At 39.8% G+C, this 27,733-nt stretch overlaps 2 protein-coding genes and 1 long non-coding RNA gene across 5 annotated transcripts; 2 read left to right on the top strand and 1 right to left on the bottom strand.

The window, feature by feature from the left end:
- The first annotated feature begins 5,058 nt into the window (after positions 1-5,058).
- Positions 5,059-8,210, top strand: LOC103701540 (large ribosomal subunit protein uL30y-like). Of its 2 annotated transcripts, none has more exons than XM_008783629.5 (6): positions 5,059-5,255; positions 5,647-5,857; positions 6,410-6,507; positions 6,625-6,762; positions 6,846-6,948; positions 7,698-8,210. In XM_008783629.5, the coding sequence occupies exons 2-6, from the start codon at positions 5,672-5,674 to the stop codon at positions 7,911-7,913; spliced, it is 741 nt and encodes a 246-aa protein (XP_008781851.3). In that variant the 5' UTR covers positions 5,059-5,255; positions 5,647-5,671; the 3' UTR covers positions 7,914-8,210. The 2 variants fall into 2 exon arrangements, with proteins under 2 accessions (XP_008781851.3, XP_088577886.1); XM_088721760.2 differs by having other exon boundaries at positions 5,117-5,255; positions 5,612-5,857.
- A 10,096-nt stretch (positions 8,211-18,306) lies between these two features.
- On the bottom strand, positions 18,307-22,014 carry LOC120111561 (uncharacterized). 2 transcript variants are annotated; one of them, XR_016413182.1, is made up of 9 exons: positions 20,959-22,014; positions 20,567-20,875; positions 20,265-20,444; positions 20,095-20,181; positions 19,682-20,011; positions 19,405-19,530; positions 19,233-19,326; positions 18,725-19,153; positions 18,307-18,640 (listed from the first exon to the last, which is right to left on the bottom strand). It is a non-coding gene; the product is annotated as an uncharacterized LOC120111561 (long non-coding RNA). The 2 variants fall into 2 exon arrangements; XR_016413181.1 differs by having other exon boundaries at positions 20,265-20,875.
- A 570-nt stretch (positions 22,015-22,584) lies between these two features.
- On the top strand, positions 22,585-23,976 carry LOC103709320 (zinc-finger homeodomain protein 9-like). Its single transcript, XM_008794615.6, has one exon. It carries the CDS (start codon positions 22,742-22,744, stop codon positions 23,639-23,641), a length of 900 nt encoding a protein of 299 aa, XP_008792837.3. The 5' UTR covers positions 22,585-22,741; the 3' UTR covers positions 23,642-23,976.
- Positions 23,977-27,733: the final 3,757 nt, after the last annotated feature.

Genomic DNA, 27,733 nt, shown 5'->3' with positions numbered 1-27,733 from the left:
CCCTTCCGATCTCTCTCGATATTCATGCCAAGAATGTGCTGGGCTGAACCCAAGTCCTTCATGTCAAAAGCTTTGAAGAAGTCCCTTTTCAATGCCCTAATCAAATCTCCATCCTGGCCAACGATCAACATGTCGTCAACATAGAGTAGAAGAACTATGAATCTCCCACCGGTAAAACTCTTTCGACAGACACAATGATCTGCAGTTGTACGAGTGTATCCCTGACTTACCATAAAGGAATCAAACTTTTTGTACCACTGTCGAGGAGCTTGCTTCAGACCGTACAAGCTCTTCTTCAAACTACAAATCATATGTTCTTTGCCTTTCACCTCGAAGCCCTCTGGTTGCTTCATATAGATCTCCTCCTCGAGCTCTTCATGAAGAAATGCAGTCTTGACATCGAGTTGCTCAATCTAAGTCCATCAAAGCTGCCATCGCCAATACCACCCGGATTGATGTCATCTTCACCACAGGAGAAAAAATCTCAGTGAAATCAATACCTTCTTTCTGCTCAAAACCTTTGACCACCAGTCACGCCTTGTACTTTGCTACTTGATCGGTACTATCTCGTTTGAGCTTGAACACCCACTTGTTGTGCAAAACTCTCTTTCCCCTTGGAGCTTCGACAATCTCATAAGTGTCATTCTTCTTCAAGGAATCCATTTCCTCTTCTATAGCTTTCAACCACTTTATCTTCTCTTTAGTACAAAGAGTTTCGTTGAAGTCCTCTGGTTGCCCCTCTTCTGTAAGCAAAGTATATTCCTCTGAACTATACTTTCTTGATGGTATAGGCACTCTAGTGGACCTCCGGAGTTGAGGCACTTTCGAAGGTGGGAGCTCTACTTCCTGCCTGGTAGATTCATCACGTACCAGAGCTTTATTACCACCAGCATCCTCAACCACTGGTTCTTCATGAGCCTCTCCCTCTCCCCCCTCTGAGAGCTGTGGGGAAGAGATGGGAGTTTCATCTTGTGGACTTCTATTATCATTTGGCTTCATATTCACCTGGATGTCGGCGATAGTCTCGTCTTCAAAGAACACTACATCCCGACTTCTCACTATCTTCTTGGCTTTAGGGTCGTACAAGTGCTTGCCGAATTCCTCATCCCCATAACCAACAAACATACACGGTATGCCTCTATCATCGAGCTTTGACCTATTCTCCTTTGGGACATGCACATATGCTTTGCATCCAAAAACTCTCAGATGGGTATAGGAAATCTCCTTCTTCAACCAAACACTCTCTGGAACATCCCCCTTCAAGGCAACTAAGGGAGACCGGTTGACTATATAGGAAGCAGTTAACATTGCCTCCCCCCAAAATGTCTTTGAAAGCTTTGACCTGAATAGCATCGCCCGAGCTTTATCCATCAATGTGCGGTTCATCCTCTCCACCAACCCATTGTGCTGAGGGATGCGGGGAACAGTCTTCTCATGCTTGATACCACGCTGAGCACAATAGCTTTCGAACTCATGGGAAACATATTCCCCTCCGTTATCACTACGGAGACACTTGAGTTTCTTCCCAGTTCCACGCTCTACTTTCATATGGAACTTGCTAAAAGCTTCAAATACATCAGACTTGTTCAGCAAAACATAAACCCATACCTTTCATGATGAATCATCGATGAAAGTGAGGAAGTAGCGGCGCCCACCGAGTGTAGGAACGTGGAGTGGCCCGCATACATCGGTATGGACAAGCTCCAGGAGCTCTTTCTTCCTCTCTGAGTGTTCTGTGAAGGACACTCTGTATTGCTTTCCTGCTAAACACGCCTCACAAGAGCGGAATGCCATCGATCCAGCATTTGAAGGAATAAGGTTCTTCTGACCGAGTAATTTCATCCCTTTCTCGCTCATGTGGCCAAGTCTTTGGTGCCATAATTCAGGAGTAGCTTCAAGAGCATTTACTGACTCCCTTTGAGCATCTATCTCCAGATATGTCTTGTACAAGGTACAACATGCTTTGCCTCTAGCCACTGTCATAGAGCCTTTGCTCAGCTTCCATGCACCCTGTCCAAACATACTCACATAGCCATCCTTGTCAAGAGCCAACCTTGAAATCAAGTTCAGACGAAGATCGGGGACATGTCTGACATCCTTCAGAACTAAGGTGCAGCCAACCTCTGTCTTTACACATATATCACCGATCCCAAGAATTTTCGCCACACTGCTATTTTCCATCCTGACATTTCCAAAGTCACCAGTTCTGTAGCTTGTGAAGAAATCCTTCCTAGGAGTCACATGATACGATGCTGCGGTGTCAACTACCCATTCAACTTTGTTGCCTGAGGTATGAAGGCATTCTCCTAAGTCTACAAAGACAATAATGCCATCATCCGAAGTAATGGCAGCCAATGTGCCATCATCCGAAGTAATGGCAGCCAATGTGCCATCATCCTTCTGCTTCACCTTTCCCTCCTTCAAGTCCTTCTTAAATTGATAACAGTTCTTCTTCATGTGGCCCTCTTGCTTACAATACCAGCACTGATACTTGGACTTCCCTTTTGACTTGGACCGAGCAATAGACTTCCCTCTGCCACAGGGCTTCCTGCTATTACTTCTTCCACGGTCCTCATTTACCAAGACTTGCGAAGGCCCTTCACCGTTGGCCATCTTGCGAGATTCTTCATTTAACAAAACACTATGAACTACTGGTACTGTCAAACCACCTTTTAGAGTCAAGTTGCTGATTGATACCACCAAGGTATCCCAGCTACTTGGGAGAGAACTCAGCAACAAGCTAGCCTGAACTTCCTCCTCAAAAGTTGTTTTCATGACTACCAACTGGTTTACAATACTCTGAAAAGCATTCAAATGTTCTGCCATTGAAGATCCATCTCTATACTTCAGGTTCACAAGTTTGCGGATCAATAGAGTCTTGTTTCCCACGGACTTCCGCTCGCACCTTTCGTGTAGCTTTTGCCACATCTCAAATGCCGAAGTAATTCCAGAAACATGGGGATAAATGCTTACATCAAGCCATTTTCGGATCATCCCGCACGTTTTCCGATTCAACACCCTCCACTGTCTAGGATCCATGTTATCTTTCATATCAGCATCTTTTAGGATAGGCTGATACAAATCCATGCAGTAGAGTATGTCCTCCATCTTCTCCTTCCAGATCGGCCACGAGTTCATGCTGGTGAAACAAAACATTCCAGTATCCTTGTTGTTGCTTCCCATGTCCATCTCTAGATCTGGATCTAGCAAAAAAAAAATAATTTCTCCACTCACTTGAACCAAAGGCTCTGATACCACTTGATGGGAATCGTGCACTTCTCCTTTCCTAAGTTCGGATCAACCACCGAACATGCTGAGAATATAGATTCCTCCCAGAATCGATGGAGATAAAAAAAACTTGGATCACGAGATGCAAACACAAACAACAAAACAAGGAAGAAACAAAAAAAAAACAATCCAGAGAGAGAACACAAGGATTTTACGTGGTTCACCAAAACTTGGCTACATTCACCATCTGGAACACTTCCCAGGAGGATCTATTCAAATCCCGTTTAGAGCCGCCGCTTACACCCTAGAAACGCTGGCTTGACTCCGAGAAGAAAACCCAAGAGCACAATCACAAGCCCTAGCAAGAAAACCCTAAAGCACAACCACAAGCCCTAGCAAGAAAACCCTAGAGCACAACCACAAGCCCTAGCTTCTCTCTTTCCTTGATAATTCTTCTCTCTTATATCCCTAGGTCTCATAAGAGACCTATTTATAGTCCCCAGACTCTCAGATGATCTCCACCGTTGATTTGCCACGAATAGGTACCGTGCACAGTTGTCGACAACCCAATCTCAGTTGTCGACAACTGATGCCAAGATAGCCAAAAAACATCTTTCTATCCTTCTGCCTTCTGTTCACAGTTGTCGACAAGTCTGGCTGACTTGTCGATAAGTTCTGTCCAGTTGCCGACAACCAACTCCCAGTTGTCGACAACTCCACAGTGCAACTTTCTGAAACAGCCTGAAACGATCTTCAAGCATTCACCTACAACTCATACAGTCTTTCAGATCTTCAGTCTTGGCTCAAAACAAACTTGCCGAGCAAGGGGCTGGACCTCACCCCCAACAATATTTTTGCGATAATGGAATGCACGCATTAATAATATAGGCGGTGGCATATCAACAAATGTCATTATTGTTATGCTGACTACCAGGCCGTGAGGCTTTCCCAGGATATGTTTTCTATTTACATTCCCGTCTGTCTAATGGTTCTATCAATCGACCAGACGGGTTGTGTTCCAAACTTCCAATCAAAAGGAAGCACCTAAGGAGGTTGGGTTGTTGGGAGAGCCATTTTGCTCCCTGGTCTCTGGCCCTCAGAGGACATTAGAAGCAAATCTGGAACAATTAATGCATCCTTGTAAGACTAATTGTTGGCAGGCCACTCAGGTAACTGATTAAGCCACTAATCATGCTTGCAAGCATGAATGGTGGACTGTGGCTGTCTAGACCCTGCATGCTTTTTTCCAATGTCCATCAATAACAAAAGAGGGATGCAAGCCGCAGCTCGGTTTTGATGCTATGATGGGATGATGGAAGTGTCTTGGTTTGAGGCTCATGCAAGCACTTGTTGAAGAGCTGCCATAGTAAATTACCAAATTCAACAAAACATTTGATTCTGTTTTATCCTGAAACCAATTTCTACTTTTTCATTAGTAAGTTCAAGCTTAGTGACTTTTTGTTGATGGAAGATCATATGATACATGGACAAAATCTTGTTAGCTACGCCTATTGCATGTGCCTCATACTAGCATAAAGGTAAGAACCTTGTATTATAAATAAAATTTGGTTCAAGTTCAACTAGTAGACACTGCTAATTAGTTAAAGAAAAGCATTATCTCATATCATAATCACAAAATTTAATTAAAATTATCATGATATAGTGAGTTAATTAGTTTCATTTCTCCTACAAATCAAAACCACGTGTAAGCATAACTGGGCCGGCTGAAAATTTCAGGCCCAGCCGTGAACGTTAGACCGTGTCAATAGGCCTTATTTATCCCAAATATAATAGATGGAGCAATATATAAGGCTAACGATTCCAAGATCCAACGGCCGGAAGCGGGAGATCACCAGATGAAAACCCTAATTAAAAGAAGAGAAACCCTAGAGTTCCCGGGCTCTTTCCCTCTTTCCCTCCTCCATCGCTCCCTCTCTTACCCCGGCTGCCGAGCCGCCGAATCCCTCCGGCCGTCGCCCCTCCGTCGAAGACCGGAGCCGGCCATTGCTTCCCTCTGCGGATTGCCGGTACTCTTGTCCTCACCCGCTCGTTCCCCCTCTTTTCCCGTCTTCTGTGAATCATAGCTCACTTATATTACTTTTGGAACGGGGCTTCATCGCTATTGCCCTAACTTATAAACTTTGAGAGCTGGAATTATGTCATCTGCGCTCAAAATCACTTTTTTTTATTTTATTTCGTCAATGATTTCAAACTATATGATGATATAGTGTGTAAATTTTTGAGTTTCTTCCCAAATTTACTCATCTATAAAGCGGTAAAAGTTTGCATCTTTTACTTGATTTGATTTGTAACGAAAGTATTCTATTTGGTTAACGAATCCGATCATCCTCTCTTCTTTTCCTGGATATTTCTTGCGCTATAGGTTAGTATTAACTGTGAGTGGATTATTTGGTGAAGCTGCTTTGAAGGTTATCAGATTTTCATGGCGGAGGAGGAGCCACAGCCCCTCACTTATGTCCATGAGACGGTGCTAAAGAAGAGGAAAAACAATGAAGAGTGGGCTATCAAGAGGAGGGAGCAATTGGAAGCACGAAAGAAAAGAAACAAAAGGGACTTGAAATTCGCGATCAAAAGGCCCGAGGAGTTTGTCAAGGAATACCGTGATAAAGTAAGCATATTGCATTATTTATGGCTGCAATATTGCTGGTGCTTGGTTTGGCCTATTAAGATTTCTCTACTTGTTGCTTATTATCCATTCTTGCATACTTTCATCAACATTTTGTAAGTTTGTTTATTATTTTCCTTTGTTTGTAATTCTTCAGTCTTCTTTGGTTCCTGATTTTCATTTTGATATATATATATATATATATATATATATATATATATATATATATATATATATATATATATATATATATATAATGACCTAAATTTTTTTGTGAATAATTTTTTAAAAAAATATAGAAGTACAGTTTATGTAACAAAAGTCCAACCACCATAAAGAAAATTGGAAACAAAATATTTGAGTTCTTTTTGCGTAACACCTGTAACCTTAATATCATAGATACTTAGCTCATTGCTAAACCTAGGCCATATCAATTAGATGACATGTTCATTTCTTGTCACTGCAAAGCTTTTTTTGGTTGTATGTTTGGCATCTGAAATTTGTAAATAGTTAAATTTGGAATTTTTTTTCCTGATTTTCTCACTCATTTTCCAGGAATTGGACCACATTCGGATGAAACAAAGGCTGAAGCTGCGGAAATTGGCTTCTGACAGTCTTAAATCTGAGTTACTTTTTGTTATTCGTATTCGTGGGTGAGTTGGGGATGTCATAATACCTCTTATTTTGCAAATTCTCTTGTTCAAAGCTGATTTTGACATGTTTGCCTCTGCTAAATCGGTTTTCTCCCTCTTTTTTGTGATAATATTCAGCTCAAGGGACATGCATCCTAGAACCCGAAAAATCTTGGACTTGTTGAGGTTGAGACATTTTTTAAGTGGTGTATTTGTGAAGGCCAGTGAAGCGACTTTGAAAATGTTACTCAGTGTAGAGCCATTTATCACCTATGGGTAAGAAATCTGATATGTTCTTCATTATTTTACCATAGTTCTTGTTTTCTCTTATGTTCATTTAAAATTTTATGTGATCGCAGCTATCCTAACTTGAAGAGTGTGAGGGAGCTGATCTACAAGAAGGGCTGTGGAATGATAGATAAGCAGAGGGTTCCTCTCACAAATAACAATGTTATTGAGCAGGTGCAGTCTCCTGCATTCTGTATAATCTTTCACCTGCCACATAACTTATTTTCTGTTTTACTTTTTCATGCATGGTCTGTAAATTTACTGTGACTATGGGTTAGGAACGGAAACCATCACAACAATAATTCATTTCATATTGCTTTGCATTGTTAATTTTTGACTGTACAAATATTTGAAATTTTATTTGGAAGGACAAGAACAAGATTCGCATTGAAATTTCTGGTAGCATTGTAATTCCTCGAAGTCAAAGTTCAAATGCTGAAAGATTTCCTAGTCATAGGCCTTGTCTAAGTGGCTTATACTGCATCTCATTCAGAACACAGAAATAACATCATGCTGTACCTTGGCCGTTTCCTCTCTCTACCTTAACGTTCTTGGATACTTCTCATGCACCACAATTCAAGACAGTGTGGAAAACAGTCACCACCTGATCGGATGTTTATTTGGCGGGTCGTCCCACCTTCCTACGGGTTTGGACAAGTTGTATTTTTCTCATTGCAGCTACATGTGACTTGACAAGTCTGAGTTGACCTGAGCACCTACGATGTTAACATTGATTCTGACCTGCATTTTTTGAATGGGAAAACAAATATAAACTCAAGTTTTATGCCTCGAGTAAACTTGGTAGCGATGAATGTGTTAAAGCTGCCTGTTCTCCATTGAAGATGATGTGCCCCACATCATCTGTTTCCTGCTTTAATTTAGGAATAATAAATACTTACAAATTGTTTTGCTGCGTAATTCAGGCACTTGGAAAGTATGGCATCATCTGTATTGAAGATATCGTGCATGAGATTGCTACGGTGGGATCACATTTTAAAGAGGTGACCAAATTCCTGTGGCCATTCAAGCTTAAAGCTCCTGAGAGACGTTTGCAGTTGAAGAAAAAACCCCACAAGGACGGTGGTGATTCAGGCAATCGTGAAGAGCGCATCAATGAACTCATAGATAAGTTCAATTAAGGTGGTATTTGGAGATGCAGTAACAGCATTCATGTGATGTAGCTTGACCATCATCAATAGTCTTAAAATTGTGATTTAAAGCAGAGATCTTATTGTATGTTTATGGTATTTGAACATATATTCTCTGATCCATTGCAATTTTTCATCTTTCTCTAAGTTTTTTTCTTTCACTTTTGTAATAGATGTCAAGAATTTAGTTGTTGAATCCTGCAACTTATGCCTGGTATATTTGTCTTGTTCAAACTTGGAGAGCAATTCGTCGGTGAATTAGTTGATTATTCTTGTTTTTGAGCTTAATCTTTTATTGAACTGAATCCTCTAAGCTTGGGAGATTTCTGTAATTCTTGACATTTGTACTTTTTTTGTTCTGCTGCTCGCTATACGTGAGAAAGTCTGCTACCTTAAATTCTATTTCGTAATGACAAATATTTGCTTATGCCTTTACTCCTTTTTTCTTGGTGGTTGGGTTGTGGGGGGGGGGGGGGGGGGGAGGGATGGACTGAATTGCTTTCCACATTTTTGCACAATGACTCTTCAAAATCCTACTTTTTGTATTAAGACCAGTTCCATAGACCAGGAGGAATTATCAAAAACAAGTCTTGAAAGACTAGTACTGTCTGTACTTGGGAGTTATTGAAAAGAAAGTCCTCAAAAGCCCTGGAAATTCTCGACATTCCGGCTGTGGAATTGTTGCAGATTAGGTTGAGGGAACCATTTTTCAAGGATGATATTTTGGAGTGCCCAGACTGTTATGATTTCTTGAACAGGTCAAGCTTCTTGTGAAGCAGGGTGTGTTGTACCTTGGCATCAAAAGAAAAAAAAATGATTGGTCTTCTTTCTTGTAGATCATTGGATCATGCTCTGTATAGATCTCAAAGCACTCTAAACTTCTTGATTCATCATAGCTTCACAGATGTCGAAGCGATCATCAGGCAGCAACGCAAGAGCCCTCCACTGCTATCCCAACACGCTTTTCCTTATTAGCAGGTGAGAAAAAATAAGGATATTTTGAGGTTGTCAAGCTCTATCTTTATCTCATGAATGCTAGCTAAGTGGTCGTATCTCTTTGCTTATAAACGAGGGTATCAGGTTTATGCCTCAAATGATGTTATTACAGCAGTCTTATTTCTCTCTTATCAATGTGTTTCTCCAGTTGCTTCTGGGTATTCTGTAATACTCCTATATTATTTTTCTGTTTTGGTATTTTGATACCTCATCTCCTACAGAGATCATCGCTTTTAACCTCTGTTTTCGGTTTTCACTTCATCTTCCAATGAAGATGAAAACTCCTCCCTATTTCTGAAAGAAGAGAACACCCTATCGCATGATCGGCCGTCCAAGAGAAAGAAGGAACGAACGGTGAAACTAGTTCTGGATATCAAACAAAACAGGACTGGATATTTTAAGGTTTGCAACGGAACAAATCTGAGCCTGAAACAGATGTTATATAGAACTTACAAAAGGGTGGCAAAGCTGGTCAAGAAGTTTCCTCATGTCTGATAACTGATTCTTATAATTAAGGAAACTACAGGTATTAATATTTTGTTCAAAAAACTGCAGAATCTGTATGATTCCTAATCTATACCTGACAACAGTTTATGGAGCTATATATCACAGTAACTTGTGATAATAATCAGCTCCGCAGAAGTTAACAAGAATGTCCGATAGACAGAATTTTGACGCAACAACACATGAATCTATGGAATTTAATCTTACAAGATGTCAGACTGCCAAACTTCTGAAAGGAATGAAGATTCATGATGACCTATTTTTCCTGCAAGAACAATCACTCTATGGCAGCAAGCCACTCGCTACATGGACGTATCCATTAATGAATTGCAGTACATAATAATTATAACTTAATTGCGCAAACATTTCACCAAACGACGGATTTTTTGTTGACGCTTGCATGCATGCATACTGGGCTGGGCAGGAGCCCTAATTGTGACATTTTGGTGCTGGGCATAATAGGCTGTGGAGGAACTTCCTAACAACAGTCTGGAAGCCTTATCCTGCCCGCAGGCATCATGCACCCGGACCAAATTCTTCCGAGGTCTCGTACCATTACCCATACCCGCCGTGGATCGAATAAAGTTACAAAAATTATTATTTTTAATATATGTGTGTGTGTATATATATATATCCAAATCAGATTTAGAGCTGCTTTTATCATTATCTATACCAGCTTCGGATCCATTGTGAGTCAGGTAAAACGGTGAGGACCCATGCGGGCCTGTATTTAGACTCATATCGATTATTTACTAGATAAATCTTGAGTGCTTATACAGGATTAAGAAATGCAGATAATTTCTTCCGATTAACCATTTTGAATGAGGTCCTGAGTTGTTACAATTGGTATCAGAGCGAACCTAACCCATAACCTATCTAGAATAGGAAACACTGCAATATAGATTTATTGGGGCTAACAACGGACCGATCATAATGCTTTGATTAGATTTGATTGAATTTGAACCTTTAGCCTGACGGATACGTCCGAACTTAAACGGAAGGAGTATGTAAGGATCTGTGCACGCATGTGTTTAGTCCCATATCGTTTCTTCACTGGATAGATCTTGGATACTTATATAAAATCAAAAAATTCAAATAATATTTTTCAGCTAGTTATTTTGGATGAGGTCTTAAATTGTTATAAAAACTCGCCCAATTTGAATTAGGTTAGGTTGGATATTCGATGCAACTGAGTAAATTGTCATCCCCATCAAGAGTAGTGATGGTGTTTCTAATAGTAACCGTAACAGGACCAGAAAGCCTGCTCTCCTTTACTTTGGCATTATGGTATCATAAATGAATTACTGAGCTGTACCTTGAACAAGAGGAGAATTGATGTCAATTTATGCAGGTTTGTGGGCAAAGGGATGAGATTTGTGGCTCATGGGTTCAGATCGACCTGGATCGACCCTATTGCCAAAAGGATACTTGAACCCATCATTCATGTCAGAGAACAAAATAGACCTTCATCACCAAGTAAAGCTCCTTTATGAACAAAATCTTGGGGATGCCATACCTAGCTAACACCACGCATGCTCAAGGACAAGTCTTTTTCTTCTGTTTTTCGACTTTTCTCTCTCTCTCTCTTTTTTAACCCCCTCCCTAACTTGTTGATATTACTGTTTGTAGATCTGTCATGATATTCCTGAACTCCTAGCAGCCCTGGAAAGCTTAGTATCGTGGAAAGGCAAGACCCCCATATTCTCTACAAGCTACACGATATTCCACAATTTCATGTCAAGATAGGTGAAAGGATAGGATCCTCATGAATGTGAAAAATCTTCTTGAATGGTGTAACAATAGTTGCAGATCTAAGCAGAGAGAGGGAGGCAAATATGGCCAACTAGTTAAATTAAAATAAAAATCGAATCAAACTGTAAAAATTTAGATTTACAGATAAAAAATCAAAAGGTGAGAGGCTTTTAATAGAGGTTTTCATGCAGACATTTTGATAAAAAGATAGTACATTTGATTAGGGGTCATACAAGCCAAGAGATTTTGGTGGTGGATTGAAATTCTATATAGGTAAAATGTTAGTAAACTAGAGAGGGGAAGGTAAGAATGAAAGAGAGAAAATTTTCAACCCAAAAAGGAAACAGTGGAATAATTTAAAGTAAAAAACAGTTTCCATAGCATCTTTGTGAAAGTGAGGTTTGTCTTTGTTAATTCAACCCTGATCACTTTATTTATTTATAAAGAAGGACAATCACTTAGGAATCCATTGAGAAGGAGAGATATGTCTCTTCATTTTTTGTCTCTAAATATAATATAAGAAAAATTTGGCCCAAAAGTTGTGTTATAAACTATGGGATCTTTTTGTTCAAATCGAACTAAATTAGTTTTAAAATTTTAATAATTCTTGGAGAGGACTATGGATGGTTTCACTTTTTTTTTAAAACAAAAGGGTGATGTTTCGCCTGTATTATATTTATCTAGGTTGGTAACTTGACTTGCACTAGTCTAGACCTAAACCTAGAGTTTCACTACACCAAAAAAGAAAATTTCCGACTCTTATTTGCCGACGCTTATTCCAAGCGTCGGCAAAATAATTTCTCCGTCAACATTTGCCGACGCTTTTTAAAAGCGTCGGCTAATGACGACGCTTTTAACGACGCTTTTTAGCGTTGTTAAATAACGACACTTTTAAGCATCGTTAAAAGCGTCGTCGGAAGCCAAAAAACCACCTCATTTTAGTCCCACATCGGTGGATCTGAAAAAGAAATAACTGTTTATATAGCCAAATCCAACCACTCTGCATGGATGGAATGAAGGTATCGATCGGGGAGGTTGTTTGCATTTCTCTTTGTGTTCCATCAGCACCATGGAATGGAGGAGAAGATGCAGATCGTCAATGGAAATTTTCTTATGATAATTAGCGACGCTTTAAAGCGTCGGTAAAGAGCGACGCTTTAAAGCATCGGGAAAAGCGAAGCTTAAAAGCGTCGCTAAATTGTAATTAGCGAAGCTTTTGGAAGCGTCGGAAAATGTTTTTTCCACTGTAGCATAGGCGACGCTTTGTAAAGCGTCGGGATGGTTTCTACCGACGCTTAAAAGCGTTGCTAATGTCCAAGTTTCTTGTAGTGTTTGGACTTTCAAATGGAAGAGTATGGCCACCGAGAATTCTCAATTAATATATTTTTTTTCTCTTTTTGATATAGATTTATTATTTTTATTAGAACTCCATTCATGAAATTCCTCTGGCAAGAAGAGACACTATATGAAATGTAGGTTGGAGAAATCAAGAACATTCTCTTCTATTTTTTTCCGAAATAAATTAAATGCCTTTCCTTAAAAATAGAGGAAGCCTATGTTTCTTCCTCTTATCCCATTTAATAAAAATTAATTAAAAACTTCTCCATAAACCAAAATTAAACACAAAAATGAATTTAAATATTTACTTATAAAGTTAGAAAATGTTTTGAATATTTTGATTTTCGCTAAACACTACATAAAATATCTTTTAAAGTTTGAAGAGTCTAGTTCACATCTGTTATCTAATACCCACCACGGCCGAACTTGCATACCACTTTAATACTCGTAGACTCGAGGCTTTACAGATCAAGAACAAAAAAATAAAAAATATGAAATTAAGCTAAAATGTGAAATTGAGTATCCTACCCAAGTGCTAAATAATTTATTAATATTTATTATCATCATTTTTAAGATATATAATTATAAAAATATGCAAAATAAATTATTTTTTCAAAAGTAAGAATTTTTGAAAGTTTACTATTAATTCTCAACATTCTTACAAAAGTAATTTTACTTTTCATTACTTTTCTTTCGGTGCATTTCACTGCAACAAGAATACCTTCAAAAATTCCACCCATTGTACGGCAGAAATCTAACCAGACAAAAAACAAGGGAAAAAAATAACTATGAAATGCATTTACTCTAACTTTTGCTCAACAATGAAAGACATTTACTACAGCCACTTTAAATTCTCATCAAAAAGTTCAACACACAAATAAATAACCATAGTAAATTCCTTGTTCAACAAAAAATAAATGCATGCTTAGAGTCCGTGACACTTGTACGCTTCTCCATCTCTCTCTCTCTCTCTCTCTCTCTCTCTCTTCCATATCTCTTTTTTTTTTTTTTTTTTCTTGGGCTTTTTAATCCCCTTACGTGCTCTTTTCTTATCATCACCGCTATAGTCTCACCGAGGCAACCCAAGGACTCCCTTCCCACTTCAACTTCGCCTCTCTCTCTCTCTCTCTCTCTCTCTCTCTCTCTCTCTCTCTCTCTCTCTCTTATTTTATTGGGGTAATTAATTCCCCACCCTCCGGATGACTCGGCTATAACAAACCGTCCCTGTTGACTGAAAATGAATTTTGTGGTCCAACGGCTCTCCAAACTATAATTCCCGGTTCCTGGGAGGATTAATCTTTGAAGATAATGTGCCGAATATGCCCCGATCCATGCCAACGCTAGTATTTTGAAGGCAGAAATTGAGACGTTTGGAGTTTCCGTAATCCCTGTTCGCGTGGCCAACGGAAGGCATTTTCGGTTTGAAGGCGGGGAAAAGTGAGTCGTTTGGAGTTTCCGTAATCCCTGTTCGCGTGGCCAACGGAAGTCATATTCGGTTTGAAAGCGGGAGAACTTCACCGTTGGAATTCCAGAGAAGACTTTGGAGCTCCACAAGCATAGTCCTCTGTTCTTTGAGGTTCCAACGGACGGTATGCTTATCGGGGGGCCAACGGAAGGGTTTTGGTTTGAAGGCGGGAGAAGGTTACCGTTGGAAGACCAGAGAAGACTTTTGAAGGCGGAAAATGAAGTCCTCTGTTGTTTGAGGTTCCAACGGACACCTGTTTGCCACACCTATTTGCCGTTGGAAACGCCTGCTAGTTAGATGTGGGACATCAACGAGGACATATACTGGTAGACGAGATGGTTGGCATGGTGTTTATATCAAAGTATTCAGAGCGATTCTAGAAGAGTTGAACCGCTACTACATTTGGCCGCGGGAACTGGAGTCGAGAGAGAACTCCATTTTCTGTTTGAACTTCATCCGGCAAACAGATTATATGCAGATTGCCCATCTGTTTGAACTAGAGTCTTCTCTTCTTTGATAAGCAGATTACCCATCTGTTTCCCATCTTCTTCCGTTTTGCCATAGGGTGTGGGAAATTAAGATTATGTTTTCTTTGTTTATGAATGCCCTGTTCTGCTCCAGTCTACCATCTTCTTCCATTTTGCCTTAGGGTGTGGGGAATTAAGGTCAGGTGTTTTTTGGAAGTTCATGAATGCTCTGTTGTGCTCCACTCTCCCTCTAAGTCTGTTATAATAGAGATATTTTGCTAATGTGCCTCTGATTCTGCACTCTTCGTCTGACTTTGTTATAACCGAGCTGAGCTCCAAGAATTGCCGTGACCTATTTCCTCCCGTATAGCTGCGATTCCTATGGCGAATAGTAAGAAAACATCATCTTTTTTTTCTTTGTTTTTGGATCTCTTTCTCGGTACATTTCAGTATAAATCCTCCTTTTGGATCCTTCTGTGTAGTTTTTTTTTTGGCTATTTGTTGTTACAGTAGCGAAGCTGTTATTATTTCCATTTGTGAGGACACAATTCTTGATCAAATTTTCAAGAAAATAGTGGAAAGGTGGAGACATTTATCTTCTACAATGATAGAAATTAAGTTTTATATTCTAAACAAATCTAGAATGCTTGTTACGCTCATGAGCGATAAGGATGTTCGTAACATGCATCAAATACATGTGAACTTAAATGCGGCAGTGATCGAGATGGTTGTTACTCATTCTCTAAGCTTGATCGATGCTGCTGATATGGTAATCAATACGAGCTATTCCATATTTGAAATTTTATTTTGTTCATTTGAAGCTAAAAGAACATTAATAAGTGTGCTGAAATTATGTTTATCGTTTTGTATGGACAGTGGCTCATCCCATGGTGCTGAAATTAGTTGGAGATCCAAAAATATTTCAAAGAGTAGCTCAATTAATTTTGTCCAAGTTGTTGAAGAAACAAGAGCTGCAATTGAAGAGGAAGAAAGTCAAAAAAATTCCTTGGATGCTTGGAAAAGCTGTATAGAGGGCGTTGGTCAGGAGTTCAAGAATGTCGAAACTCTTCGTGACACCATTCACAACTTTTGTATCGCAAATTGTAGAGATTTTGTGTTCATGAAGAACGATCGTGAGTGAGTTACTGTGGAATGTGCATATGAAGAATGTGAATGGCATATCCATGCTTCTCGACTTGGTAATGGTGAAAAGTTTGCAATTAAAAAAATGAACGGTAACCATACATGTGGAGGAGGGATGCAAGTCCGGTCGCATCCGAAGGCTTCAAAACGTTGAGTTTCGAACATTGTTAAAGATAAACTTCAAGATATGCCATTATATAAGCCGACTGACATTGTAAAAGATATTCGTCGGAAATATGGTGTTCAATTGCCGTATCATCAGGCTTGGAATGGTAAGGAGCTGGCTATGAAGGAGATTTATAGTGATAGATCACTATCTTATGACTGAATTTGGTGGTATTGCGACGCCATTGTTCAAACCAACCCCGGCAGTATTGCAGAGTACGAAATAATTGAAGGTCGATTCAGACGTCTGTTCATTTATTTTCATGCTTCACTATTGGGTTTCATAAAAGGATGTCAACCTTTAATTTTTATGGATGAGATATTTATAAAACATAAGGATGGAGGTGTATTGCTTGGCGCCACTGCCAAAGATGACAATGATGATATGTTTCCTATAACTTATGGTGTGGTAGATACAGAAACTGATGAAAACTAGGAAAGATTTTGCCGGATTTTCAAAGAAGCTATTCATAGTTGCAGTGAGTACCGTGGTCAAAAGTTGACATTTATGACAGATAGACATCAGGAAATTATTAAATCGATGCCGAAGTACTTTTCTGGTTGCTACCACTTATATTGTATTCATCATGTGAAAGAAAACTTTAAGAATCAGGTTTGCATCATAATATTCTAAATAATTTAAAGTAGAAAGTATCTAAGTAATATACCATCCGATATATCTGATATTTAATTGTGATCGCAAGTGCTTGTCTATTATCATGCAGCTGACAGAAAGAGGCTGCTTGATTTACTAAATACTGTTGCGTATACTCCAAGGCTTAATGTTTTTCAAAAGCTAATTGGAAAACTTACATCAGAAGCCCCTGGTGCTTCCACTTTTCTCCTACATGCCAACCCCGAGGATTGGGCAAATGCAATTTTTCCAGGTCCACGCTGGGGCACTACGACATCTAACGTGGCTAAGTATTTTAATGGTTGGATCTTGGAGACTCGTCATCTGCCCGTCCCTCAGATGGTTGACCATATCAGGCTTCAAATTATGCAGATGATGCATGAACGGCATAATCAAGGATATAGCATTCAAACCCACCTATGTACAGATGCTGAGAAAGTGTTACATAAAAATGCAGAAGACGGTCGGAGATAATCCGTGTTTACATCCAACATAATGATATATGACGTAAAGGATACAAACTACTCATGCAAAGTTGACCTCCAGAATTGCAGCTGCTCTTGTGGCGAGTGGCGAATCTTCGGCATGCCATGTAAGCATGCTTGTGCTTGTATCAAGAAGGCCGGCAGATCATTGTACCAATTCATTGACATTTGGTTCCAAACTGAATTGTATAGAGCAACATATGACGAAGCAATTAGTCCAATTCCTGATATTGAGGAGCCGCACAGTGCATCTGAAGAGATTCACATTCTACCCCCTATGACAGACACATCCTGGCAGGCCTAAAAAGAAGAGAAGACCTTCTCAAGTTGAGTTAGTACGTGATATGAGATATGGACGATGCGGGAAGCTTGGGCACAACAGAAGGACATGTAATGAGGTTATAGTGTAAACAATATGGTGCTCTAGTTTACATTGAAGGTATGGAACACTTGGCACATCCTTGGCACACCTTTGGCACACCATGGCATACAGTTTCAATCCCATGGCACGCCATGGCACACCATGTATTCTTATTATACATGGTATTATACTCCATGTTTTTATAATTGAAATCTGAAAAAGAAAAAAAAAATACCGTTTTTAGCTCTGTGCACATAATTACCTGTTCCCTGCACTCAGATATGGTTTCTATGCACACTTAAAACTTAAGCAATCTATTTTTTTTTCCTTTACTTATCTGGTACTTTCAGATTCGAGATGGTCTAAAAATGGTGCAATTGTAATGCCCCAAATGCTTATCGATGGTGCAGTCGAGTATGTATTCCTAACCTTTCATGTTTATATTTCTTTTTCTTTGCCTTTCTGAAATGTATTTATGCTGCAAGTTCACATTACTTATATTTGGTAAATTTTTCCATTGTCGTCGCAGATGGGGAAGGATGTGGTCACGTTGTAGTAAAGGAAGACCTTCTGAAGTAAAGGAAGTTGATTGTTGATATTGTCAACTAATTGAATTTTTGGATTATTTCAGAATTTATCAATGTGGAATACTATGAAGTTCCTTTTTTAACTTAATTTGTTGATGTTAGCTTATGCTATGCCTTTTTGGATGGCTGATTTATGTGGAGAGACCTTCTGTTGACTGGAATTGTTCAGAGATAGCTTTTTAGGGCTAACTACAATATTTGATCTATATACATGGTGTGACATGGCACATCATGGCACACAGTTACAATATATAAATCAACCATAGCCATGGCACACCAAGGCACAGTTTCAAAACTATCTGATTTTTGTCCTGTACTGCCAATGGCACACAATCATAAGATAGCGGCACAGCATGGCACAGTTAATTTATGTGACCTGGCATTTTATAAATCATTACAACCAATTTAGAGCACGACATAGAAGACAATTTGGTGAATCATCTGAATAATACATATGTATTCATCATAATTGTATGAATGTTACATTACGTAAAAAAATATAATGTCTCAATACATTGCCTGCTCTAATCTCTCTTTGTACATGTCTTCTCATACCATATCCAGAAACTATCATTTGTACTGCAGTGGTCATTCAACAAAATATTGCCTGCAATCCAGCTCCTGTATAAAGAGGGATCCTTGAACTGTTCTAGCAATGGTCTCGAAGTGCCCCATGTCAGTACCTCTACATACATGAGCACGTATACCCCGCAGTCGAAACTATCCGGCGTCTGCTGTGGACACTCTCGAATTTCATGAATGATAGTTTCGGGGATATGGTATCCCACGCGGTCGCTTAGCCAATATCGCAGAAAAGATGCCTACATGGATGTGCAGAATATATTATTTTTAATGTACATGTGAGTATAAATAAAAATATCACACATCTTTCAACTGACACTCACAAATTTAATAGTATCATTTGCAACATTGAAGCTCCACATGGAATTGTAGCATTGAAAACACTGCTGCTTCAAGTCCAAAACAAGTAAATACCAATACCATCCTGTATTCATTGGAATGAATAGATATCTACAGTTTTGGAGATCGCAGAGTTCTATGTCCCCTAACCATTTGAGAATACTAGGCTGCAAGGACTGTAAAATACTTTTGGTAACATCAACAGTTACCTCACAAACGCACAATAGATATCGATTCACGGCAGTCTACAAAATTTATTATGTCAGAATACACATAATTTTTAATACAATCTTAAAAATTTAAGGATGATTCAGAACCTGTATTTCATAGCACAAGAATATAGATGGGTTATCAATGCACTCAGTGTTTTCTCGATGCAAAAGCTCCAAGACACGAAAGTAAACATTGATGACCTGTGTTTATTAAAAGAACTTCATAAAATAGAACCGTCGATATAAAATTAAGTGAGGTATATGTCTTTAATTAACCTACATCACTGCGTAGTGGCCCATCATGTAGGAGCTAGACTATAGCATCACCATTGCATGATGGTTTCAAAGTATCTGCATCCTCCCAAATGGTGTGCCTACAAAATTCATTCCAATGTTTAAGCTACTTACATTATGATAAATGTGAAATTGCAAACTTAATTTAGGTAACTTACTCCATGTGATTTTCTTCAAGGAAGAAATCAACAGCTTCTTCATGGTACATAGGGAGTACACCTTCCCCCTTCCCGTGATAGGTATGTTTCCTTGCCACTTTCAGTTTACTCTTTGGTGTCTCCACTCTTTCAACATCAATAAATTTAGTGGTTTATTCTAAAAGCTAAGTGAAATGAAATGAGAATACGACAATTTTACTTAGCAAAGAACATGATATGGACTTAGCAAATTGCATATGTATGCATAATATTTAAGGAACTGAACAAATTCGTATACCTCTATAGGGGGTGATGTTTCTTTGTCGAGTGGAATTGACTTGCGGAGCTCCATAAGTGCAGTAGTGATAGGCTCCAATAATTTACTCGACCGAGTGGGCAAATCCTCCTTTTTATTTGCTAGTGCCATCCTACCTTCACCTAGAGAGTCTATTTTTTGTTTCTTTTTTGCCCTTTTATAAGTATTTGGAAAGTGTGCTATGGCCTTTGCTTTCTCTGTTGCCTTTCGCTCACGTGCTCCGAACTTCACGCGCCAGCATAAGGAGGAAACATATTTCGTGGAAATGGGTCCACCTTCTTTCTCACCCTCAACATCAGTGGGCCAAATAACCTGATAAAAATATGCATTTCATGTAATAAACAATATATTATAATGATAAAAAAATATTTTATCAAAATCAAATAATTACATACCTCCACCTCATCTGCACTATTGTGAATCTCATCTTTCTCCACTACACCTTTGTCCTTAGCTTCAACTGTATTATGCTCTTCACTCACCTAATAATGAGTTGTATTTAATTCATAATAACAACCATGATCCCCACGACGACATAGTTAATAATTCATCAAACTTTGCTTACTTCGGTAAAATCTGTATCATGCTGAACATTTTCGTCATCCACCAAGAGACCATTATCTCGGAGGACCTTCTCAATTCTGGACACCCTCTTATCAATCAAAAACAAAGACCTCTCAGCCACTTTTAAGCGGGTCTATAAGCTTTCCAATGTAGGTCCTTCACTTTGGCTGGATGACGGAAACTAAAACAACACAATAAAAGGAATTAAATGTGTACCAAGTGGTTATAAGTATGTGCCGCAAAATAAAAGGTGTGTGCCACATGGAAATAAATCTGTGCCAAGTACTTCTAAATGTGCACTACTTGACTTATCTCTTTCGGAGCTTCTAATAGTGGCCTTCCTCGCGAGAGAAGGTGCAACTCCTTCTCTCTAGGCTCTAGCTTCTCGATCACCTGTCGCAAGCAAAAACTTAAATCTTGCATCATGTAAAAATAAATGTGATGTTACAAATTAATATTCAAACCTAAATTTTTTTTGAAGTTCTTCATAACTTTGGCGATCACATCCACCTTGCAAGAAAATTTGGCGCTGCTCCAATGCAACAGATGTGGATACATAGACGGTGGTCGGTGGCTGCCTAAAAGGGTATTCGAATGCTCAACAGCCCATGCCTGCCAAAAATCAATGCGAACATCAAATTTCAACACAATACATATCTTAACAATGAAATTAAAAAAAATATAAAGATGCTTACCACCAGAGCCACCGTGCATCCATCCATATATCCACCAGATTCATTCCCGCTGATGTTCCTTCTCCTCACACTCTCGGATATACTAGGTATCTGCTGGCGAACAAAAGCAAAAACGGCAAGACCCCAACTATTAAATCATCAATATATGAATATAGTGCCTTAGGAACATTGTAGTATATAGTTGGAAACAGAATCGTCACAAAGAGGTATAGAACCCATAATTTGGTAAAATCTTCTACATCTTGTCGTCCTCTCTTTCCAACTAGTAATTGTAATCTATTTTCTATTGCATCCCTACCGGCCTTTTTGTGATCACCATAAAAAAAACGGGTGATAAGGTCAGAAGTAACCCTCCCCTCCTTATACAATTCTACCTCATCGCCCATGGCACTCAAACCAAGGATGAGTGCAAACTCACTTCCTAAAAAAGGCACTAAAACTTTACCAAACCAAAAACCTTCCTTGACATCATCCCAAAAAGAAAGCAAAGTGTCTAAGACAGGCCTACTTTGCTTGATATATGGCAAACTTAGCATATGTCCAAAAGGAGTTGCCGTCACCCTATCATTCTGCGGTCACCCTATCATTCTGCTCCCGAGACATAGACTGCACAAGGGTGGTAATAAATTGGACATAGTGGCTAAAGTAGCACCTTCCATTGACCATATTATTCGGACCAACAGAACATGCTTTGCCTCTACTCTGAATTGGAGCCATATAAAATGTCTGTATCAAAAATATTAATGAAACACATTATCCATAAAACAAATCTTTCAAGAATGCATTGTGAAACAATTAATAAACATCAAATTAAGAATCACTGCAGGGTAAAATTAAAGAAAACAGCAACCTTATATGATGTATTTGCAGGAAACTATACCAATATATCACCTACCAATAATCTTTCCTGGGCGAAATCAATAATCGATTCCATTGCATTCAAAACCGAAATCAAAAAATTATTCGGAATAAAAAAGTGGGAAGCAAGAGAGATTACGATTTAGTTTTGACTATAGCCAGCATTATGGTTCTCAAAAAATAAGAACAAATCTTCCCTGGGTGAAATCAATATTTCATTTCGTAACATTCAAAACCGAAAACAAAAATTTCTTCGGAACAAAAATACGGGAAGCAATAGAGATTAGGGTTTAGCTTCGATTATAGCAAGCATTATGGTACCCAGTAGCATTGGGCGAGTGGAACCTTACCTGCGATTCGGTATGCTTATCGGGGCGGACTCGGTCGACAGGAAGAGGACTTCGTCGACACGAACATGACTCGTTCGAGAGGAAGAAGAAGAAGGAATTTTTTCCGAAGGCGAGAAGAAAAATACTTGGTCGAGAGGAAGAGGAAGACGAAGAAGGGTTTCTTCCTGGGTCCAGAGGAAGAAGATAATGAGAGGAAGAGGAAGAGGACTCGCCCGAGCGGAAGAGGAGCAAAGAAAGCCGGAAAGCCCAAGGGATGAATAAAGGGTAGTTTCGTCAAGTAGACCTCAGAGCGATAGATTCCCAGTGCAAAACAAGGGTTCTGTTGAATTTCAAGTATTAAGTTTCACCAGTAAGATACGTAGACTTACCATATAGAAATCCAAAAATCTCTTGGGACCGAGAGTTAAAAGATCGGTCAAGAGGGACTATTCTGGTCCAACACTGGACCGGTGATTAGTTTCCCCTATTTTATTTGTTCTCTCTCCTCCTTTCTTCCTCGTTGCCGTCCACCTTCCGACCGTTCCTAATCTCTGAACCCTTTCTTTACCTCTCTACTAATTCTCTAAGAAACAATTATGGATTCCGTCACGAAAAGCTTCGACCTGGACACCCAAAAGCCCGTTTCCTTCCCCAACGGCACTCTAAAGAAGCAACTTCCCCGCCCCCCGGCGCCGGCGGCGGACGGCCACCACCAGTACCGAGAGTGCCTCCGGAACCACGCCGCCAGCCTAGGCGGGCACGCCGTTGACGGCTGCTGCGAGTTCATGCCTTCCCCCTCCGCCGACCCAGCCGTCCCCACCTCCCTCACCTGCGCCGCCTGCGGCTGCCACCGCAACTTCCACCGCCGCCTCCCCCTCGACGCCCGCCTCCGCCGCGACGACACCGACCCAGACGACGACGACGACGAGGAGGAGGAGTCGCAGGACGACGACGGGGAGCGGCGCCTCCGCCGCCGCCTCCGGAGCTCCGGTTCCCCGCCCCCCTACTCCTCCGCTCCCCACATGCTCCTCGCCCTCAGCGGCGCCGGAGCCGGCAGTGACGGGCCTGGGTCCACCCAAACCATGGCCGCCCCCATAACGGCGTCTCCGGGGGTCTTTCAGGCGTTGGCGCCGCCGTATGCGGCGGCGGGGGCGATGCCGAGGAAGAGGTTCAGAACGAAATTCAGCGGGGAGCAGAAGGAGAGGATGCAGGAGATGTCGGCGCGGCTAGGGTGGAGGATGCAGAAGAAGGACGAGGCGGTCGTCGAGGAATTCTGCCGGCAAGTCGGCGTCGAGAGGGGAGTATTCAGGGTGTGGATGCATAACAACAAGCACGCATATCTTGGCAGCCCCTCATCGAGGAGAAGTGAGATGGGAGGCAGCGGCAGTGGCGGCGGCGGCGGCGGAGATGGCGGCGACGAGGGGAATGGCCTTGTCAGCGGCGGCGACACTAGGGGCGGCAACAATTTAGCTGTGAACGGTTCTCCTTCCTCTTGAACCTCAACGAGATGCAGCGGTCTTTGAAGAGAAACTAGCTAGGGAGAGTCATGAATCATGTTGCAGCTGCTGTTCTTGTTTTTAATCTTGTTAGTCATCTTTTCTTCCAGAACAATGTTGTTATTAGCAGTGAAACTCGGTGGTTTTTTGACCTGTCTTGTTAGATTCCGTTTTTAGATCTACTGGGAGAAAATCGAGTGATGCATGGCAGAGGAGAGGAGACGGTAGATATGAGAGAGAAATGATGACCTTCAGTTTTTTTTTTTTTTTTTTTTTTTTTTTTGCTTTTGCCCCCCATCCTTTTCTTTAATGGATATTTGATATGAGGTTTGTCTTCTTTGTTGTTGTTGGTCTTAATTATCGGCTTTAAGTTTGAAACTAATTTCCTAGCTGCTGGTCTAATAATGCACAGGGATATTAGGAATGATAAATAAAAATTTCGAACATTGTAGCGATTGGGGTTTGAGTTTCGAAGCGACTATGTGCACTTGCGTATGTGACGAATTAGAATTTCTGATATTTTTTTTTGGGGCCTGGTATAGATTTGCTTACTCTACCTTAGGAATGATATTGGCCATTGCATTCATCTTTCTCCTGCTGTTAAGCTTTCGTTCATGTTTAAACTAATCATTCTTTCCATCTCGTTTTCATTTATTTGCTGCCTGTATACTATGTCAGAGTCTTGTTAAGCTGTTTTTAAAGGTTATTTAACCTTATTATTTTAATGGATGGAGTATTAATTGTTGCTTTTGGTATTGGGATTGATGGAGCGTCATGCGATTCTTTTCCACATGGAAAGTGAAAACTGCGTGTTATCTGCCTGCATCAGCAGCTGCTTTTATTAGTTTAATGATGCTTCGGAACTTCTAATCTCTGGGTATGCAAGTTGATGAAGTTTAACTTGTTGGGCTTTCAGGGGTCTGTTGTTACAGATCTTTGCCTCATGTTTTCTCATCTTATTGCAGGCACATGATTTAGACGATGATTCTGAGATTTTGCTGTTAGGTTGGCAGGGTCCATGAGATCTTTAACCTTAATATTGTAGTTCACTCTCCTCTAACTGTATACTGTATCAATCTTTTCTACCACAATGATGAACTATATTAGTGGATTAAAAGAGAGGTGCTCGCACTTAAAATAAGCCATGCTCATGCTGCCTGATACTCCCACCACACGCTTGTCAGATAGTGATAATTTTGTACCCACTTCTAAAAACACCCAATCCCACTCTTTCTCACTGACAGGGAACCACATTGGGTGGGACCCAAATAACAATGTGATGGATGGAGTTTGGTACTTGGATGTTTCTCATAGTAGATTATGTTAGAGTATAAACTATATCATTTTTAAATGAGAGATTCTCCCTAATCTTCTGTGTTTAAGCAAGGGACCAACTTCAGGACTTCCCTTCTCAGAAAAGGATGTTTCTCAGAGTACATGGGTCGAGCATAAACTGTATCATTTTTAAATGAGAGATTCTCCCTAAGGGACTATCATCAAGACTTTCCTTGTCGGAAAGGTTGCCATCAAAAGAGGCCAGCTACACGGAATATAAAAGAGCTTGTTAAGCCTATGTCATGCCTTTCCTTTAATGACCTGTCGTGAGGCTTGGAGTCAAGGATATGGTTATGGCTCCACTGCCGTTTCTAGCCTATCCTTATTTAAATTGGTGTTGGCGTCTTCTTGCAAGGGTTATCTTCTGGGATTCTGGAGTGGAGGTCGGCCGATGATGTGATCATGTGTGAAGCCATACTCCATTGCTTTAAACTAATCCTTTTACTTCTAGGAAACGGAAGTGGAATGGGATGCATGTACGTGTAACGTTTGTTTTATGTGTTAACTGACATCCATGGGAAACTTGTGGATATACGGAAGGGACAGAGTGTGGATGAAATGACAAGATTAGTACCTTTCGACAAGGTTCGCTAATGGTGACGCTCAATTGCCCTTCTTTTAAGCCATGAGGAAGCAATATAGTACCGGCTGTCTACTGAGTACATGACACAAGTACAGGTTGCAAATATGTATTAGCCGAGGCTTCAAATGATGCATCTGCTTTGATTTATTCAAACGAAATGTATCTTAGGGAGAAGTACTTCCTCAAGGTTGAGCATTTTCTTTTTATGGATGGCTATCATTCCGCGTTGCAGCATCTTTTATCTTTCTTTTGTTTCATATGTTTGTGTGAATATGATGGTGCGTTTATTGAAAATATGGTGTAGAAATGAATAGGGAAGCATAAAAACAATTGCAAACGGCATAATCAAGCCATTTGGACTGCCTGATAGGAACATGGCTTGGTCAACACATATGCTAGACATATGACTGATGCGAGTTGATTGAGTCCGGGTCTAATTTAGCCTAAGTTTGAAATGAAACTTGGTTCATTTATTATTTTGTAAACTTATTTCAATTAGCTTGATAACCTTAAATTAAGTTGACATCTAACAAGATTGTATCAAGCTTGAGTCAATCACTACTTGAATTCGAACAAAAGATAGGTTCCAACTTGAATTATAATTAAGCTTCTAATGATGGTGGAGAGGCATAGCTTTCGGCGGAGGGAGGGTTTGGTGTGGGCGAAGAGTTGGGCGAGAGAGAGAGAGATAGAGGAGGAGAGTTGTGGTTTGAAACGAAAAGATTTGAGGGACAGGCGCGCGTGCGGGCAGCTCATCCCATCACATCTCATTAATTACTTTTTTATATTTTTCCTTCTCCCAAACAGCAAGAGTTAGGTCGATTTCTAGTGAAAAGCAGGATTTTTCCCGAGATCCAGTCGAATGGAGCCTAATTTCTCTCTCTCCCCCTCCCTCCCTACCTGCATAGATATTTTACATATACATATATATACATACATAGATAGATATTTTACATTAGTAGATTGTTTGCTATATTCATGTTGAAAAGAAAAACAATAGGAACCGCATGTCTTTGGTAGCAGAACATCTTGATAAATCAAGAACTCAACCATGCAGCCTTTGCAAACATAATATTGCTGGTCCAAGATTCAAAAATAATTTAGCTGAAGGCAAAGACCCGAAAAGAATTCAAGTATTCAGAAACAAAAACAGAAATACATATGTTGAAGCAGTATATATATTATACTTGTTCATGTGAAGCTTGAGACAAACAAGAGAAGCAAATATAGCAAACAACAACAATATCACCAATTTGTAACCAACAAGTACTCTTTGAATAAGACACAAACAATTTGCAAATATATTAATCATAATCATAAATTACTGGATAATTTCTAGCTAACACAAAAATTTAATTAGCTTTAAGGGACATTCGACTCATGAAAAATTTGTAAAGACTCAAGAATATTTTACAGATCTGGAAAAATTGTTGATGTGTCAATAATCTACTGCAACAGTCTGCATCCCATGTGCTGTTTTCAGTAATCAATAGAATAACCATGGTCACAAACAAGATTCTTCCAAGGCTCCTCGTAGGATTCTGAAAAATGAAGTGAATGTCAAGTGGTACAAATCGGAACCAAAAAAAAGAAAGTCGATAGTGAAATCAATGGATGATAGTTAATCAAGCAGTGCTTTGTTCTGTCCATCTACCATGAGATGGTTGAGATCATGAGATGCGGCCACAATTTGATTCCAGCAGCTATAAGCATGATTAGCCCAGATACCCTAGTAATGAAGCAGATCGTTCTTCTTTTCAGCTGTTGCACCGTCCTTAGGCAAATAGGTATCAAATTATCATATCTAATTTTATGCAATTTTAGCTTTTGAATACAATAATTTCTGTATACCTAACAATCAGCCAACTCTCAATCTACAAGGTGCTGAAAGCAATAAGATCAGAAAGACTGCTTACGAATTATACAACAGAATTCTCCTGCATGAAGCCAAATCCATAATTGGATGAGGACAATTCAAAGGCTGCGAAACATCAATCTTATCACAACCATAAATAAAACACTGGTTGCACGCACATGAACTTCCTTGAACCTTATTGAACTCTTAAACAAGCAACAGGTAGCCAATTTAATTTATCTTCAGTGAAGTATGTAGGTATGTGAATCTCATCCAGTTAGGCAATTCTCATTGATAGGGGACAGAATGGATTGTCCTG

The sequence above is a fragment of the Phoenix dactylifera genome, chromosome 5 (assembly GCF_051530095.1).
Source record: "Phoenix dactylifera cultivar Ajwa chromosome 5, Ajwa_hap1_PhDact_Kaust_v1.1, whole genome shotgun sequence".
Lineage (NCBI taxonomy): Eukaryota > Viridiplantae > Streptophyta > Magnoliopsida > Arecales > Arecaceae > Phoenix > Phoenix dactylifera.
The sequence above is the reverse complement of the archived record's forward strand: the minus strand, read 5'-3'. Positions and strand labels throughout refer to the sequence as shown.

What these genes read in the sequence shown, in the direction of transcription:
- LOC103701540 (XM_008783629.5), top strand. Translation starts at nt 5,672, where the DNA reads ATGGCGGAGGAGGAGCCACAGCCCCTCACTTATGTCCATGAGACGGTG. An exon ending in GAGCCATTTATCACCTATGG is followed by an intron (nt 6,763 to 6,845) that starts GTAAGAAATCTG and finishes ATGTGATCGCAG; the next exon opens with CTATCCTAACTTGAAGAGTG. An exon ending in ATAACAATGTTATTGAGCAG is followed by an intron (nt 6,949 to 7,697) that starts GTGCAGTCTCCT and finishes TGCGTAATTCAG; the next exon opens with GCACTTGGAAAGTATGGCAT.
- LOC103709320 (XM_008794615.6), top strand. Translation starts at nt 22,742, where the DNA reads ATGGATTCCGTCACGAAAAGCTTCGACCTGGACACCCAAAAGCCCGTT.